This window comes from Leuresthes tenuis, unplaced genomic scaffold (genome assembly GCF_036924035.1).
Source record: "Leuresthes tenuis unplaced genomic scaffold, fLeuTen1.0.hap1 SCAF_17, whole genome shotgun sequence".
NCBI lineage: Eukaryota > Metazoa > Chordata > Actinopteri > Atheriniformes > Atherinopsidae > Leuresthes > Leuresthes tenuis.
Genome location: NW_027325371.1, coordinates 14002016 through 14021549, shown reverse-complemented (window position 1 = coordinate 14021549; position 19534 = coordinate 14002016). Strand labels below are relative to the sequence as shown.

The following is a 19534-nucleotide window of genomic DNA, read 5'->3' as shown; positions in this document are numbered from 1 at the left end:
CCACCAACTGTGGGTAGTAGGTACTGTGTTGTTCGTAGAATGCACTGGTTGGACTAACTCTGTCTTTTGTTCTGGCCTGCGATTTAGCTGCACCGAAGATGGGCCGTGGCAGTAACAAACACAGAGTTTAGGGATTATAATTCCAATTGGCACCAGCCAGGCTAAAAGTCTGTGCACTCACTGGTATCACTTGCTAGTTGAGATAAAATTGTTCGCCCGTTGGCATACGCTCAGTTCCCTGGTCCTGCATTAGCATTGCAGAATTTACTCAACGATATCATCTTGGGATGTTGGAGCAGCATTAGCGGCAGTAATGCACAAGATGAAGGTTAATACAGCTGATGTTTTTCACCTCACAACATCAGTGTGGATTAAAAGAAAAGTTATGCCACAACAGCGTAATTCGAATCAACGATGGCCCAGAGGAGCAAAATGCAACACAGAGCAAAATTTTTTTAATGTGTGTTTTGTTGTTGTGCTTTTCTTTTTTTTTTATGTGAATGCGTTATGCACCTCAGGGCCACCATACATGGCTGTTACCTTCTTTCTTTTTTTTATGTAACAGCTTTACTTTGTGGCAAAATTACAGATGTGCACTGTCATTGTGTGATGATTCATGCACGGCTTCAGTTTAAAAAAAAAAAAAAAACTTTCCAACGCTCTAAAGCATCAGGCTTTGGTCTCAGACAAAGCGAATCAAAGAGGAAGCTTCTCCTTCTAAATCATTTACCAGACATTCAGCAATGTTATAGCAAAAACCCTGTTTAAAAAAGCATAAAAGAGAGTGAAATACAATATAGCCTGGGGAAACAATGTTTTTCTTTTTCTTTCTTTTTGCCATTGCAGATGTTAACAGCTCTCTCTTAACTAAACTAAATGTTGCAGGGTTGGGGAAATGAAGCCCACTTTCTAACTTAAAAGTTTCAGAATAAGTGTCTGCCATTTATTGGATCAGACGGGTTAACCCTTCTTTTAAAAAGTTTTTAAAGCTTGTGATTGGCTGTGTATCTGACAGCTGAACAAAACAATAAATGCCTGTATGCTTTCAAAGGAGCAGAGTTTCTAAACTGCATATGAACACAGTCTGAGGCAGAGTATAAGGTGTCAGACTCACTGGTCATTAAAGAACCCTCCTTTTCTGTCCTCAGTGGTCTTAGCTTTTGTCCAAACAGGTTTCATCTCTTCTCTTGATGAGATTGTATGAACTGTAAAGCTGCTAATGGCTGTGTTTTAGTGTTCCATGTCAGTATTTTTGTATGCCAGAGTCTCAATGATGCCACACACACGTACACACACGCACACACACACACACACACACACCACAGATCCACAAACATACACAACCTGAGAGTCAGGCTTGGAAAAGAGGCAGGTAGGAAAATGGTTGTAATTATCATTAGTTCTTTGTGATTAACCAAGTGACACACGCACACCTGCATATACGCACACACCGCTGTGCTGGCCTCTGCTGTGTGGCACAAAATGGCGGCGTGTGTGTCCTAGCAGAGGCTGTGCGTGAAAGAGAGAGAGATGGGAATGAGGCCAGGCAGAGAGGGATGCAAGGACTTGGCCGACAACAACTTTGTGTGGGTGATAACATTCAGGTGTGAGTGGGAACATTGACTGGCTCAGAGAGTGAGTCCCTGCCACCTGCTCCATTTACAGCTACAGGGTCTTTAAAAAAAACACAACACACACTTTTATTTCTATATCTATATATAGATATAGATATAGATATAGTCTATAAACAGCATTTGCATAGGCATATGCTTACATAAATGCACACAAACTAATGACAAAGATGAAACAGCAGACAGAAACAGCAGAGGAAGATTTATTTTCCCCTATAGGTAGCGTGACCTTCACTCCACCTCTTCTTTCCCTCATCTGTCCATCCCTCTCTCTCCATGTATCCCAGTAATTCAGCACTCAGTTGCGTGGCAGGTAATTTGTGCGCTATTGGAGATTAAAGTTTAATTAGTGAGTGGGGAGTCATTTGGGTCTTACTTGAGTGGAATAAGGCAGCTGTGTGTGTGTGTGTTTGTGTGTGTGTCCCTCCTGCTCACTTGCTCACCCTAACGCATCAAGGCTCATCAGAGAAAGTGAGAGTGGGAGAATAGGATCCGATTCCTCCTTTCATCAACAAAGAACAAAGGATGAACACCTCCCCCCCCTTCTTCCTCTCCTCCTCTTGATTTCTCCCTTTCTCTTTTCTACTTCTCCTCCTCCTGCTCCCCTCCGATCCCAAGCTCACTTGGCAGAATTCCACAGTCATATTCACACTTCCACTGTCCCTGGTGAGACACACACTAACTCACACACACATCACCTCTACTGCCACCATCACACTGCGCCACATGCAGAAAAAAGAACAAAGGGAGGCAAAGAGGAAGACAGGGAGCTAACTTTGTCTCTCTTCATCTTTGTGTGAAAAATGACCGATAGATCTGTCACCTAAAGTGAAAGGCGTTTCACCTGAGACATTACGGTCTGATCGCGTCTCTTTTTGAGCATCTTTTCCTGTACATCACTCATTCTGCCACAGTCTCCTGGTCGCTTCTTCAATCTGCTTTTCCTGTCCTGCAATCTGTTTTCTCTCCCACAAAGTGCTCAAACTTTGTCATCTGTCTTTCTATGTTCTCCACTGTTCTTGGTCTCAATCATGAGAACATCAAATGTTCCATATGGTCACACACTAACATGGAAGCAAGGGCTCGTGGCACACCCAGGTGTCTTGAGAGCTGTGTCTGTTAATGACGAGGAGGTCTGCATCTCATCGCACCGCTGTTATTTCACTGGCTCAAGACACTAACGCAAATCAATAGGCAGCACAGCCCCATGATAACGATCTCCGTTTCTCCTCTACTCCCTGCGTCTCTCCATTCCCATCGTCACCATACCCATCCCCTCCTCTATCCCTATCCTCCCTCCCATCCTCCCTCACATCTGCCTTGATCTTGCGGCTTCAATCTATCTCACCCTAACCCTCCCACTCTTCCTCTCCCCTGTCTCTCTGCCCTCAATCTCACATCCTCTCCCCCTCCCTCTCCTCTTCTCCTTCTTTTTCCGCATCTTTTTCTCTCCCACCTCCCTTGATCTCGCAGCATCACTCCGTCACTTTTGCCCTTCATTGCCTCTCTTCTACTCTGCACGCTGCTTCATATCTTGCCACTTATCTCCCGTTGCTTCCACTGTCTTTTTTCTTCACCTTCGCCTTCTCTCATATCATTCTCTCATTCTCTCATTTCCCCTCTTCCCTTCCTATCACTGCACTGTTTCTCAACTATTCCTCCTCTAGTCTTCCATTTCTTCCCAATCTCCCCTTTTTTGCTCTTTTCCTATCCTCTACATTTGTCTTCTATAGTGCCTCACTCTCTCACACCATTACCTTTTCCGCTTCCTTCCTACTCCTGTTCTTTTTGGGCATGTTATTCACACTCCTTTCTTTGCTCTCTCTAGCATATCTTCCTCTCATTTCACTTATCTGCCATTACAATATCAGTGGCATGGCTGGTCTAATGTTAGTCTGTCTGTAGCTGTATTTGGAGAGAAGTATTCCCGTGTCTGGTTCTCAGGAAACAGATAATAGTGAATAGGAGAGAAGGTGAGAGGTGTTGGCCTCCTAGGTTCCATTTTAGGAACATAGAGGTAAAAAATACAGACACAAATACACAGGAGCACTTACACACTGTCCTACAACCCATGAAAATGCATAAAACAGAGGGATTTAATATTCTGTTGGGATAGTACAGAGAGAGAAGTCGCAGCTTAGCTGTCGGCTTGTCCTGTTCACCAATATAACAGGCCTGTTAGGCCTAGTTGAAGCTCCAACAGCTGCTGTGACAGACTCTGTCTCCTAGAAATAACACTAATACACACAGCTGATGTAAGATATGGCCCAGTGCCAGTTCGTCCCCTTGGCCCCAGATCTCAGTTTCTCATTCTTATTTGTAAGTTTGGTGGCCCTTGTCTTGTGAAGATCAAGATGGGTCATCTAAGCATCCAAATGGCCCCCAATGCCCCAGCTGAACAATTGAAAAGAGGGGTTACTGTACAATAGATGAAATGGTAAATTAACTGCATTTATATAGCACTTTTCTAGTTCTATACTGACCACTCAAAGTGCTCTTACAATACAAGCCAAAGTCACCCATTCACAAATATATTCATACAGCCCTTTTTAATCTATACAGTGTTATGGTTTACGTTATACACTTCTTACACACATACACACTGACACACCAGAGAACACATTGGAGGGAATGTCGGGTTCAGTGCCTTGTCCAAGAAAAAGATGGGATGATAGCTCCTCCTGCTGAGCTACAGTCAACCACTTCTCATTGATTTTTAAAAGAAGAGGACCAACTTCCTTCTGCAAAACATAGGAGTAAAGCCAAGGGGAAGAACTGGGTTTGTGCTCACAGCTTTTTTAAATCCTTAGCTTTTCAAGTCAGTCCAATCTGAATGCAGAGACATGATAGACTTACTTTGTATTCAGAATAATGTCCATAAACTGCAATTCGAGAATCTGTCGCTGTCAAGATTTTTGGTGTTGAAAGCTTTTTGTTTTTTATTTATAGTGGGACCCGTATTATCAGTATTGACCAGTCATGTTTGAGCAAGCTTCGGTTACATGCGCTAAATGGTCTAGTGGAAAGCAAAATAAGTAAACATACTTGCCATAATACAACTTTGAATCTATAGGCTCTTGTCGGGCAATGATTTATTAACTTCTTTAAGCATATATCCATTCAAACAATGACCAGTACGTAGAACAGAGAGGCTTAGCGTAGTTGTTATGATGTCTACTGAAGTCCAGAATATTGTGTATTGGCCCCAGATACATCTTCATGAGAGGACATTGTGATGTACACTTTCCTTTCTTATAACACCACATTTTAAAGTTGTCTTTTGTACCAACTAATCCAAATATCTTTGTCAGTGCATCCCTACATCAACATTTTCTTAATTGATTCAGTTTTCCAAAATGTAGTTGTGGATGAAATTGGAGCTGGAAGTGATGTCATATGTGTCAACAGATTCCAGTACAACCCATCTGAAATCCAGTGTGCTTTGCTCTCTGACCAACCTGGTCAAAAAAATGTAGTCGCAGCTGATATCAGTACAGTCTGCTGTGTTCAGCACTGACATAGTAGCGTGTGATCATAGATAAAAGATGGACTGTACTGTGTGTCTGACTTGTTTCAGATGGCAGAAATAGAATTAAGTGCAAATGAACACAATGTTAACACATGTTTTGATATTTCCATATGTAGTACAGCCATGTTGGATAATGAATTTGCATTGTCATGGTTCTCTTGATGTTTGATGGCAAAAATGGGGGCTGGGAGAGTTCCAGTTGAGTTTACCTCCTAGAAAGTCTGAAATTATGACCAGCTAGTTCAAACAAAACAAATGCTTGAGTTAGAGATAAAGATCAGGTGTAACCAACAGGTAACAAAGTTTATCGGTGAATGCATAGGGTTTGATACATCAGACTTTTCTCACTCAAAAATAAAAGACTACTACTACTTCTTTTTACTTTGAAACAGAGGACACTTCACATAAAAATAGACCAATTTCCATTTATAGACACAATACCTGCTATGACATTTGAGGCTGCTGAAAACCCCCAGCATAAGTTCGGCTTGGAAAACCAAAAAGCCATTTCCCCTTTTCTACCCTAAGACAAGGTCACACTCTCACACACAGCTCAACAAGCACAAGGAAACACACACACAAACACACTCAGCACTGCTAGCAACTGAGTGGTGGCTTCAGGATGCTGAAAGCATACCAAAGACATACAATGAAGGTAGGATAGGGTGCAACTTGGAGGACAAAAAGAGGAGATCCAACAGGAAAAGGGTGGGATGTGTATTTTCATATGTGTGTGTATGTGTGTCTGTGAGAGACAGGCAGCAGGAGTGGCACAGCATCATCAATTAGATGAAATGAAGTGGCACAAAGAGGGAGCAGGTGCAAATCAGTGTGTGCGTATGTGTGAGTGAATCTGTGAACATTTGCACACGTGTGAGAGTGTGTATGTGTACATGAGAGGAGGGATGGAAAACATGGGAGTGGAACACACAATGAACCCCAGCAGGGACGTTCATTGGTCTGACCACCAGAACTACCTAAACTCAGGTCCCTCTGCTGTGGTACAACACCCCACCTCATTAGCAGGAAAAGATGGTTGTTTGAACGGAGCAAATCAAAATGGGTCATTGCAAACTATGAGCCATTTCCACATCTGTTTTCCTACCTCAAAGTGCTGCACATTTATTGCAAAAAAAAAAGCAGATACTGTACCTCATAGTTTCTGCTTTTGAAACAAGTATTAAGTTTGTAAGTCAGCCCCTGGTGTAGAGAAGTTACCAGACGCACTTGGCTCAGATTATTTTGTTTTGTCTTCTTCTCTTAACCAATCTTCCTCCTTTATCGTTTCTTTCTCCTGCTCCACCGTCTTCTTTGCTGGAGGATTCTGATGGAATATCAAGTAGATCTGCGGCCCACTTTACAAGACCCCAACTCCCTTGTGTGTGTAGTGTGAGTGTGCGTGTTGGTGTGTATGCAAGAGAAAAATAGAACCAGAAAAGTGTGTGGGCATGGGTGAGGTTATCTGCACTCGGGGAACATTAATTCACAGACCACCTCTTTCTCTTTGTTGCTCTCCTTGTGTGGCTGTGTTTCTCACTCCATCTGCACCAAGGGAGGTTATGCAGAGTCCACCAATGCCCTCACACACATGCAAACATACACACATTAAACGCTGCAGGAGTGTTGCAGACAGTCAAGCTTGATCATTAAAGCTCTAATCAAGCCCGCTCTCACAAACACATACAAACATTTTGATGCTAACTGCTCACACGTATGGGTGCATATTAGCAAACGCTTCCACAAGCTGAAATTGATTCACATCTGCCATCACCTGCTTTCACACAGACACTCACTCTCTTGCACAAAAACGCAAGGACACGCAACAGGGAATGAGCAATCAGTTTTCTTTCTTCTGATTCTTGTCACATGCCCAAGTATCCACGACAACCTCTGCTAGAAAAAGACAGATGTGTATGTGCTTGATTGCGTGTGTGCCATTCTCCCTCGCTCATCCCTCAACCCCTCTCCATCCTCACCCGTCTCATCACTCCGTTACCATGTCAACAAAGCCAGGTTTAGTCCTTCAAAGGGCAGCGCTCGCCAGCTGCCGGCTGGAGGTGACCGTGCTGAAAGATGGAGGGAGAGACAAAAAGAAAAGATAGATTGAAAAAAGAGATAAATGACAGTTGTGTGGAGGAGCAGAACAAGGAAAGGCTGAATGATTTGGGGTCAAGGCTATAGAAGGCTGGGGAAAAAAGCAAAAAAGGTGGACAAAGAAATGGGTGTTCAGGATTTGTCCTTTCGCTGCCTACAGGTTCATCTCTTGCCCATTGTGCAGTACCAAACTGAAGTGATTTTGTGTTAATGTCCTTGTAAGTCTTTGAAGTGATCTGCGTACAGAAGACTAGAATTGAAGTTTGTTTTCCAAATGAGCCCCACTTAATGCTGATGTCATGCTGCTGATTTTATTGTGAAGACTTGAGCAAGAGTAAACTTTTTCTCTCCCTTTTTTCTGAGAGGTAAACCAGTGGATTTGTAGATGTCCTATGCAGTTAGGAATAACACATTCTCAACACAACTTGTCAAGCTAACAAATGTGGTCTATGGTTTTCAATTAAGCTGTGAGTCTTCTTTCCAGGATGCAATTAAAGACATGTGCATTTGCAGGTTTGTGACTTTCTTAAATGTTTGAACAATGCCAAATCTCTCTCAGTCTACTAAGTTGCAGCACTTCCAAACAAATACTCTCTGAAATGTTCAGTTTCAGCACCTGGTTCCAAAAATCAATTGTGATTACCAGAATACAAATTATCATTATTGGCACATTTCAGTCTCATTTTCTTGAAATACACCTTTTAAAAGTGCACTCATTCACACCAAATGTTCCCGACATTCGGGACATATACACACCATATGTATATTTGAGTTTCCAAAGTCAGTGGATGGCACTGCTGCTCTGTGGTTACCATAGTGACCATAGACCCTGTTGTTGTTGTATTTCTCTGGTGGCCCCTCTGTGGAGTCCTCTGTGAAAGGTCACTGGACCAACATAAACAAGAGGGGCAAAAAGAAGAAATAGAAAGACAATTAGCTAAAGTCCTCTAATGAATTGAATTGCACTTTTTTTTTTTTGAGAGGCCGAGAGAAAATATTGTTGTGTAGCAAATCTGGATTCCCTCCTGGTTTAAGAACTGTCACAGACAGACATATCCACCTCTCCTCCTCTGGCCTTTATTCATTCTTTCATGCTGAAGCTCCAGCAGGGCATCTATCTGTGTTCCTGCAGGCATGAGTTCCCCCATCTCTTCTACCAGCTAATAACATTTAAGTATGTCTGTGTACAGTTTGCGGTTGTTGTTTATGGTTTTGTGTATGTGCAGACATTTGGGTAGAGTGTCATCTTCATCTGCAATGAAATAGTGTGTGTGAACGCCAGTGAGTCATCCCCAAACCTAAGGGACGGGTTTAAACAATATCACACACACATACCTAACATTATCTGGCGTCCCTCACAGAAACAAAATGGTCTCCTACATCTGCCTGGGGAAGGGAAATTTTTCTCATTCTGAGTGAGGAAGACTTCATTCAGATGCTTTTGGCATTCTTGTTTGTGCTTTATAAAGAGTGTACCACAATAAGACTGACTGGGGGAGGACAGCTGTGTTAAAATTATATTTCCTTTATCTCATTGCTTGTTGAACACTATTAATTGCATATGCACACATTACTCTCACACTGCCAGTCCTCAGATCGAATTTATTTGCTACCTGTCCAGTGGCCTCTAATCGACATCTGTCTGCCTGTCTGTTTGTGAGCGTCTGTGACACATCCCCGCCCCCTCTATGTGTCTTCCAATAATCTATGTGACTGGCTGGTGGTGACCCCCCGTGACCTCCAGCTGAGTGTCATGACAACGGGACACTGACAAATGTCGGAGCAGATATTGGCTTCCTCAATCTCCAAAGCCTCTCTCTCGGGTAGGAAGCCACCCACACAGTCTGGTCAGACGCTGCAGAAGAGGAGAGAGAACGAGAGAGATATAAGGATGTTGTGTATTTGTCTTTCCATCTGCCTGCATGTCTGTCCACTGCGTTGAACCTGAGGTTATCACGTAAAAGGGCACAGTACCCACAGAGAGGGGAGGATACACACAGGAAATCTGAAGAGGGAGGGTGACAGTCGGAGGCATCTGAATGCTCTCTGCATCATGCTGAAGTGTGTGTAATTAGGAAGGGGATTGCAGCGAACTGATTGGGAGCAGAGGTAGGGCGGGTTGCAGTGTTATTTTGGAGCATGCTGTGTTAAGCAGAGTGTTAAAGGCAAATGTGTTAGACATGAGTGTGTGTGTTGGAAGAGTGAAGGGGAGGCAGGGAGCATGGCGTGCTTGGTTTGGTTGAGTGCATAGTCAGGTTGTCAAGAAGCATGTGAGTTTAGCTTTAGTGTGTGTTGTGCTGGAATGATTCTAGTGGTGGTGGTTAAGTGCGACTTTTTGTGAACGTGCGATGGGATGTGTGAGTGCGTGTGTGTGTGTGTGTGTGTGTGCATTTCCTCCCAGGCCGCTCCACCTCCCCAGCAAACTGCTTCTGCATGCATAATTAACCAGGATGACTGGGGAGGTAAACACACAGGGAGACGTTCCATCCCTCCATTCCATGTGCCTCCACTCTGTGTGCCTTCACTTGTGTGTATTTGTGCATTTGCACGTGTGTGTGTTTATTGGTATCAGACAGACAGAGAGCAGGAAGAAGATTTGAAGCAAAAGTGCTTCAGAGACAGAGTTGACAGAACGAGCGAGATGTCTCTCTGCCTTTTTGTGTGTATGTGTCGAGAAAGGAGATAAATCCCATCTCAAGCTGCCTCTGAAGATGATGTGATGAAAGAGAGGAAGAGAGGATAAAAAAAGAATGGATTGGGGGGACTGTGACCAGTCACAGCTCTGGGCATTATGAGCCATCCAGCGGAACAATCAGATTCACCCTTCTCTCCTTCCCTTCACTCTTTTTCGTCTATCCTTCCGTTTCAACAATATTTTACCTGGAAAATATCTAATGCTCAAGATGAAAAGGTCCTCCCAGGTATGAGGAAGAACACAGAAATTCAAACTACAATTGGTAACAATAAAGAAGGGGGCAGCTGCTTTGATAAGAAGCAGGATGCAACCTTTGTAATCAATCACTCCTCTAGCAGCTCACGTTTGTCTGTGGAGCAGAAGCCTTTTGCTAATTAAGAACCCTACCACCTTGAAAACTTGTTCACAGCCTACAATTTTGCATGCACAGGCCCGGTGTGTGTAAAGATTATGTGTGGCGTTTGCTACAGCTCATATTTCCCAGGAGCCTAGGTTGTAAAGCCCACTCAGTAAATCATCTATCCTCCTCTGTCCTCTGCATCCCGTCTCCTCATCCTCCTCCTCATCAAACCTATCATTCTATCACTCCTTCCCTGCTGTTGCATCTCAGACCCTCCATCTCATCCCCCACTGACTGATTTAGTTTTTTTTTTTCTCTCCATTAGACCCCCAACTCCTTGTTGTCTTTCTCCTCTCATTGCTGTTCTCTTCTCTATCAGGAAAAAAGTGAAGAGAAAAAGAAGAAAGAGAGATGGAGGAGTAAGGGAAGAGAATGTTTTTTTAACGCTGTGTTGATAGATCTAAAAGGACAGTTAGTTTAGTCAGAAGTAAAGAAAAAATGAGGACAACATAAAAAGAAACACATAAGTAAACAGCAATAGAAATGTACATGTCTTGTTGAGTGTGTGTGTGTGTGTGTTGGGGGCGTGTAGATGTGCAAGTATGAATGAAAGACAGGCAGTGAGCAATATGTGCGTTTTCCTCTCCTTCATCCCTCCTCTGTGCTCAAGCAGCAGCAAAATCAATGCAAACACTCCCTAAAAGACAGACAAACAGATGGACAGACAAATCAACAGGGAAGATTCGGTGATCTCAGCATGTATGCTTCATCCTCTCCTCTCTCTGAGCCCTACTAAGCACGGACGTAGTGCATCCACAAATACAGCAGTCGAGCAACCCTACAATGCAAGGTTTTTCTGTGGAAGATAACAGTGGATGGAGGAGACGTGACGTGAATGTCGACACCACTATATGCACATGTATGAGTTTGAGCAAAAGAGAAAAGACTAAAGCAGGGGTGATTGACTAGGGAGAGGGTTTCTTTGGTTCATTTGCTTTGTTTTAAGCGAAGGACAATCAGTGAAAAATCCAATTAACTGTTCCTCAGAGTGGGCCATTGTGGAGAGGAACAGATATGACAGAAACACACACAAATGTACACAGAGCTGTATGGTCTTACAGCACTGCATTCAAAAAGTAATGTATCATATAGTCCACCTGGTCTTGCAAGCCTGGTTTGAAAGAGTCCCACTCCTTCTCCTCTACAAGTGTCTTACCGGTATTTAGGTCATTGTTTGAACAAGTATCCTCACATGCTCATGCACTCAGACATACACTTACGCTCTCACACACACACATATGTCTAAATATCACGTCTGGTGACGCAGTAGTGAGTTGGACACAGGGGAGATAGGAAGCTAGGAGAGGGGGACAACGAGTCACCACGCATTTATTTGCGTGTACTTGTCTATGAAAGTGAATGTATTTGTGTGGTTATACTGCCAAAAGCTGTAGATCTGCACTGTACAACACAAACAGGCCTACACACACTCGCAAACTCACGTTTAGGCTTACACACACGAGACTGAATGCTTAAAACACTCGCACACTGCTTTCCCTCATCACATACATACACACACACACTCTCTGTGTGTTTCAGAGATTAATAATGCTGCTGTACGTCTGGTGGGATGCACCACTTTCCATGGGGTGGGTTGAATGCTGGGATATTGTGTTGAAACTGGCTGACACACACACAAGCTCAATGCTCTGTCTCCAGCTGACTATTTGCCTTTTATAGAGCAGGAACACTCCACCCCTCCTCTATTCCTTTCTCTTCTGTATAAATGCAGTCGTCACACACACGCTCACACACACATGCACAGGTAGGCAAAAGATTATAGTCTCTACATGCAGTCACATAGTGAAACAGACACACTATGCACAAAAAAACATCAACTCTCTGTGACACCGCTGCCGGTGTACTGACAGCATGTACACAGACAGACATTGTAACACTTCCTGCTTTCCCCTTGGAGGAGGTTGGGTTTGCATCTGATCAGGAGACAGCCGAGAGGAGAGGAGGGCTAAACTGAACAAATGAATAAAAAATAAACAAAAGAAACTCTGCTTGTATTGCTAGTTCAAGTAATAAATTGTAATATTTGAGAGGGGTTAAAAAGAATGGAAGAAAAAAATCTAAACAGTTATGAGTAATGCCTTCTCCAAAATCAGCTGGAAAGAAAATAAGCTGGCCGTGATTCTCACAGAAAGAGTTCAGTTTGAACAGTGAGACAGTGTTATGATCCAACATACTCCTCAGATGTCATGTTTATGTAATGGACTGCAGGCTATGAACAGTTATCAGGCTTATGTACCCCTACATTTTCCCACAGATGCACACAAGATTTGTTTATAAGATAAATATATAGACCTAGATATGGCCTTTTAACCTCTCACACAGCTGAGACTGCATCATACACCTAACATTCAATAAAATAATACTGACATATTTACGGATGAAAATTTGCGTTAATATAAAAGGGTCAGCCTCGGTGTTTCTCAATGAGTGGGAGAATTTTACTTTTACTTCAGGTGAATGTTAGGATAGACACTGAATTTCAAAGCGCTAAATGCAGTATGCTTAAACTCAAGGCTCAACAGCACTAACCCTCACATTTTCTTGTCTTTTTTCTCTTCTCCTTCTGTCCCTACCTTTAGAACCCCTGACCCCCCCTTCCCCCAATCCCAGTCTTACCTCACCTCCCCCTCCTTGCTCTGGCTACAGACTAAGTGAGTTATGCAGTCCTTCCGTGAGCGCAGCGGTGGTTACCACAGCAACCAACCCTGCTACCAGCAGGAGCCCCATGAATTATCCCGCCTTGAGACCTACCGGCAACACCCGCATCATCCCCACCCCCAGCATCCGCACCCAGGCCCTGGTCCACATCCAGGCCCAGGCCCAGGGCACACCAGGTCAAGCTATGAGGCCCATTCCTTGGCAAACACAGCTAGCATGCCTCCAGCTTCAGGAGCAGGAATTGGAGGTGGACCCAAGGAGTGTTACAGCCAGCAACCCTATGCTGGTTACCCAGGAAATGGTGGCGGGAATGGGAATGGAAATGGGGGCTCTGCAGCTTCGCACACCAAGAAGTCGTTTAGAGGGAGCAAAGTGCCCCCACCAAGCCCCAGTCAGCATCTGCAGGGTCCTGGGGGCTACGGCAACCACATGGGCGCTGGGAATTATTCAGCCCAGTACATGAGTGAGGGTCACCTCCAGCAAAAGTGGGAGGACCCAGGCCAATTAGCACAGTATGACCAGGAGATGGTGGGACGTTTGGAGGCTGGTGGCACCCCTGCTTCTGGCTCCTCCCAGTACATTGATCCGAACATGCTTGCACACGCCCAGAGCCAGTGCCACCAGCCATCTACCCCTAACTATACGAGCCCCCTTCACCAGCCCCACCCTCCTAACCCTGCCCCTTCACCTCTTATGTATCCCCAAAGTCACCTGCACTACCCGCAGCACTCCCCCTCTCCATCGTCATACATGGAAAAGTGTAGTCCTATGCCCCATTGTTACAAAGGTTACAACATGCCTCCGAATTCCCAGTATGCTAGACAAATGAGCAGCCACAGCAATCTAAAGCAGGGGGGGTACAGATCAACACAGAACAGTTATGGTTATCAGCAGCCACCCTCTAGGGGTTATGAACAGCAGCCTTCTTTACAGACAATGACCAACCCACAAGAACCCCATCCTAAATATCAACACTACAACCAAGCCCAACAAAACTACTGTCTTTCAGAGCTGCCTGTCAGATCACCAGAACAGTATTATCAGACTTGTAGCCCCTCCTCAAGCCACTCTCCTGCACGCTCTGTAGGGCGTTCACCCTCATACAGTTCCACCCCCTCACCATTAATGACCAATCCAGAGTCATTCCAGTATGGCCAACCACCCATGACCCCTGGAACAGCCTCCTCATCATCCTCTTCAGCTGGTATGCAGGAGCAAGCCAGCACGAACCCGATGTTGATGCCCCCACGGTCACACCCTTCACCCAATGTACCCCATGCAGCCCCCCACAGCTACACAACCACACCTCAAGTCCCCACCATGAAAGAACGCTTCTCAGAGAAGCTATTATCAAACCCCAGCTTGTGGAGCCTGAATGCCCTCACCTCTCAGGTGGAGAACATTTCCAACAATGTCCAACAACTACTGCTTTCAGAGGCACTGGTTGCAAACAAGAAAGGTGGCAAGCGCAGCGGGAGCAACAGTAGTGCTGGAAGTGGAGCATCCTCCAAGAAAGGTGAAGAGTACAAAAGTCCTTCATACACAGATAGTGCTGCTAGTGTAGGTGGGGGCCCTGTGCAGGACCCTTATTCCACCCCACAGCACCAGCCATTACCCATGGAACTCCATGAAGGTGGCTACTCTAGCAGTAGTGATGAACCATTGGACAGGGGCTACTACTACTTTGGCCAGGGCAGAAGCCCAGCCCAAGCCCATAACAATACACAACTCAGTCTGGATACAGCCTCCTCATGCTCCATGGCATCTCCGGATGATATGTCTACTAGATCAGGAGACTCGGGTCTGCATAACCTTACTCCTGACCCCAACAGATGTCAGACAGGGCAGGGTGGAGATGGAATGAGTACTCCAGTGAAGAGCTTTGGTGATGAGACATCTCCAACAAGCATTACAATCCCTAGTCCTTTGAAGCAAGAAAGAGAATCCCCATCAGAGATACAACATATCAATGAGCCTGTCAAAGAGAATTTTGAAGAAACAGCTTGGACAGAGAAATCAGGTGACAAAGAGGAGGTAACAACAGAAAAAACTCTTGACGTTGAAAGGGATTCAGATACAAGTCAATTCACAGAGAAGCTAGAGAAATGGTCAGATGAAGAAAAATGTCCAGCTGTCTACAACAAAGTAAACACACAGATGACTGAAAAAAACTATTGCTATGAGGACACAGTGTACCAAGAAGTCCAGAGCAAATATGACCCTGATGCAAGAGACTCAGTAGAACAGTCACCAGCAGAGTCCAGAAACAAAGATCACTTTGGTCAAGAGATGAAACCAGAAGTATTCAAATCAGAATCTCCAACTGCGTCTGAGAGCTCCATGAAAACATTGCCTTTTATTTCAAGGAGTGACTTTGAACAGGATCAATATTCCACAGAGAAGGAGGACAGCTCAGAGAACACCTCTCCAACCCCTCAAGTTCAATCTTTGGAAGACTGCAACTCAGACAAGAGAGATAGCAGAGATCAGGAAGATGAAGAAGGGGGAGATGAGGTGGGGAGAGGAGAGGAAGAGACCAGTGAGGAAGAACAAAAAGAAATACAGAAACACCAGAAAGGTTCTTTTTCCCCTCTTTTGACTAAAGAGGTTAGGGAGGAGCTAGAGGAAGAGGAGAAAGTGACCCATTCATCGACTGAGGAGCACATGAATAATAGAGATAGCCAAAGCAAACCTTCAGGAGACCTCTGCAGCAGAACAGAGAGTCAGAGTTCTGATCTTAATACTGACAATGACTTTGCTGGGATACCTGCCCATCCAAATACAGCAGCAGTAACTGCAGCAGCAGATGCTTCTACAAGGGAATCTGCCATTGGTGACACTGCCCCTCAGCCTCAGTCAGCTATGCCAATCTTCTCCGCTCTTAATGACAAGGCAGCCCCTCCAGCTCAGGCTAGAGATCATATTGATCACAGTGATGCTAAAGTGCTGGAGCCAGACTCTCCTCAGCTGCCAGGGAAGTCAATACTCCCCTCAGCCCCTTCCTGGGCAGACACTCCGCCTTCTCCAAAAAAAGGTGATGAGGATATAGAACCAGGCATCAGTTGTGCCAGTGCTGTGACCCCACTGACTAAACCAGAGCCAGTGACTCCGTCTGCTCAGCCAAGGGCATTTGGACGTAAACATGCCAGGGGCAGAAGAAGAATCATGCATTCAGGTGTGGGAATGAGGCGACAGCTAAGCTTGGAAAGGGAGGGAGAAAAGGAGGAGGAAGGAACCAACTCACCTACTCAAAAACCAAGCATGCCTCAAAGCAAGACTGTGCTATTATCAGATCAAACCAACCTTGCTCACCAGGACTCTGTTGTGAGCCAGACTCCTAAAATGCTGACAGATAGTTTTTGTTCAAGGATGTGCACTCGCTCCTTTAATGCACCAGATATGCCGCTCAAAGCTGATCCTAATGTGAAGAGAAAACCAGGCCCCAAACCTGGTTCAAAGCCTGGGCCAAAACCAGCAGCAAAGCCAGGGCCTAAATCAGTAGCAAAGCCAGGGCCAAAACCTGCTCTGAAGCCTGGCCCAAAACCTGGGCCAAAACCAGGACCTAAATCAGGACAAAAAACTGTGCCAAATGAAACGGAACTGCCACAAAAAATTGAAACCAATGTTAAACGGAAACCAGGGCCCAAACCAGGTTCAAAACCTGGACCAAAGCCTGGATCAAAATCTGGTCCAAAACCAGGCCTAAAGCCAAGTCCAAAAGTAGGACCTAAGCCTGGAGATGTCTTGTCACTCACAGACACTGCACCTCTCAAGGTCTCGGTGGGTCGCCCCAAAGGTTCAATTTCTAAAGCAAAATTAGTGCAACAAGAGGGCACAATTCAACATTTAACAGGAATGCAAAGCAGGGGTAGGAAGAGCCTACAAACACCTCTTACCCAGATAAATCAGGATATAAAACCAATACAAGAGGATGAACAAGCACACCATGAGGTAAAACCACCAGAAAGGGAGAGTAAGAACATGGTCTTGAGATCCAGAAAGCCATCACAGGAAAAACTGCTTAAAGAAAAAGAGAAAATCATAAGACAGGATATTCAAACCCAGATAATAACAGAAACTAAAGTGGTTAATGTTTCTCCAAAGGTAGAAGAGCCCATAGCCCTGGAACAATTTTTAACTGCTGGTCCCGATGCAGTCAAAACGACAGATATTCCTGGAGACTCACCAGCACCACTTTCACTGCTGGTCCGACCTGAGCAGTATGAAGAAAAGATTCTACTGAAGAGGAAATCTAACCTAGAAATGGGTACATCACTAAAGAAAAAGAGAGGTCCAAAGCCCAAACCAAAAACCTCAGCACCTCAACCTACCCTGTTGGAACAGGTTGTCCCTACACCTACAGAGAAAAGTATCAGAGGCCTCAAAAGAAGACGGGGACCATCCAAGAAAACCTCTGTGGTCACTCCTGTAACCAAAGACACTCCTTCACACATCATTGGACCTGACATCATCAGTGATGTTCCTGTGGTGCCTCCTCAATGCCCGACTAAGACAAAAGTTCTCCCACCACGGAAAGGCAGAGGGCAGAAATATGAGGCCATGGTACAGAAGATCACATCTCCTAGCTCAAAGAAACACCTCCCAACTCCCCAGCAAGACAGCACTCTAACTGATGATGTGACAACCAAGGCTTTGTCTGAACATGTCGTAAAGGAAGGTGAGACATCTATTCAGATAAATAACTCTGAGTTGATAGAGTCTGGAAAAGAGGGAGTGAAACAGCAAGAAGAAGCAGTCAAAAAAGAGGAGATGACAGAGGAAAGAGAAAATCATGAGGCGAGAAAAGAGAAATCAACACCAGAGGGGGTTAGACATGTGGTGGAAGATGATGCTGTTAATAAGAATGAGAAAAGACAAGATAACAGTAAACCAGGTACACAGCAGGGTGTGGTGGATGATAAAGTTTCAAGTTCAGTGGAGACCCCATTAGAAGTTGGGCCTCCAGGTGAGTGGAAACAACAGACATCAGAGAGTCTATCAACTACTGCTTCTACATCCGCAAGAACTAAAAGGAAGAGATGGGCCATGGTGGAGAGTACAGATGCGTCAGTGGTGGCCTTGGAAGCTGGAAGTCTAATAGTCACAACACCAAGACTAGCCAAGCAGAGGGCCATTAAAAACAACCATGAAATGCACCTTAAACAGAGGAGGAAGAAGAGAAAAGATCAGACCCTAGTAGAAGAGACAGAAGCAGTTGATGAAACAAACATTGAAGCAGCAGAAAAACAGGAAAGAGTAGAAGAGAAAGTGACCCCCACAGAGTCCACAGTATCGCTGCCAGTTAGCCATGATGAAATTATAGAAACCCCCCAGGTTGCCAGTACAGAACTCATTCAAAAACCACGAAGAGGTCGAAAACCATCAGCAAATCCAACCAACAGGAAAAGAAGCAAAACCTCATCAGAGCAGATTTCTAGCAAGCCAGTGAAGATCCACAAAAAACCTGGGCCAAAACCTGGGATGAAAGATGCCATTGAAGTAATTGAGGCAGTAGTAAGAGCAGCTGGATGTGAACAGACAAAAAAGGAGGAGACAGAAAAAGAAGAAAGGGAAAGAGAGAATACAAGAATAGAGGAGACGTGTGTTGTGGGTCCTGTCGTGACAGTAACAGAAAAACAAACGGAAGTCATTTCTGTGAAAAGAATCCGGCGCAAACCAGTCCATCAAAATTCAAAACTGTCTTTCTGTCCTTATGTACGGATTAACAACTCTAGAGACTTTTCCTCTTGGTGTGCCATAGTCAATAAGCCTGAGGATGCAGTGATATTTCAGAGACGTAGAAAAAAGGGCATACTTAGAATGAGGAATCCTTTTACGGTTGCAAAGGTAGTTCCACATACTGCTGCCATGCTGCAAGGACCCATGGTAAATCAAAAACTAATTGGTAGGTGTTTGACATGTTGCCTGTGTGGAAAGCCAGCAAATTACAAAGACCTTGGTGATTTGTGTGGACCCTACTACACAGAGGATAGCCTTCCACGGAAAATTTTGACTATCACACACACAGAATCCTTCAGGGAAAAGTCAGACAAGACCACTGACAACAATGCTAGCGCCACTGAAGAGCCAGGCACCTCCTCAAAGGATGAAGGTGAGGAGAATGCAGAAAAGGAGGGAAATTCAGAAGCACCTTCTCAAGAGGCCAGCAGTAGCAGGCACCACCACTGGCGCTACCGACGGGCAGAGAGAGCAGAGAGATTGTGTCGTGAAGGTGGTCCACGAAGATTAACTCTTCGAGAGAGGTTCAGAAGAATAAAGCAGCTCCAGACCATTAGCACAGGGACCTCGGGGGACCAAGAGGGCAATGACAGTGTGTTTCAAAGGCTACAAATGGAGGCAGAGGCTAAGGAGCACTGGGCTCATGAAAACTGTACTATCTGGACCAAGGGGATAATTATGGTAGCTGGAAGGCTATATGGACTGAGGGAGGCTGCCAACAACTCAGCCCAAACGGTAAGTTAGTCATTATTACTTCTGAGTCTTTG

General features: G+C 44.8%; 2 protein-coding genes across 2 annotated transcripts in view; both read left to right on the top strand.

The window, feature by feature from the left end:
• rps2 (ribosomal protein S2) overlaps positions 1–19534 on the top strand; it is a 196996-nt gene that overhangs the window by 102524 nt on the left and 74938 nt on the right. The window lies entirely within an intron of this gene.
• Positions 1–19534, top strand: part of rai1 (retinoic acid induced 1) — a 53244-nt gene that overhangs the window by 25586 nt on the left and 8124 nt on the right. Inside the window, exon 2 of the mRNA XM_072369053.1 lies at positions 12950–19502. Within this exon, the coding sequence (XP_072225154.1) occupies positions 13029–19502 (6474 nt within the window). The 5' untranslated portion in view covers positions 12950–13028. The remainder of the gene's footprint in view (positions 1–12949; positions 19503–19534) is intronic.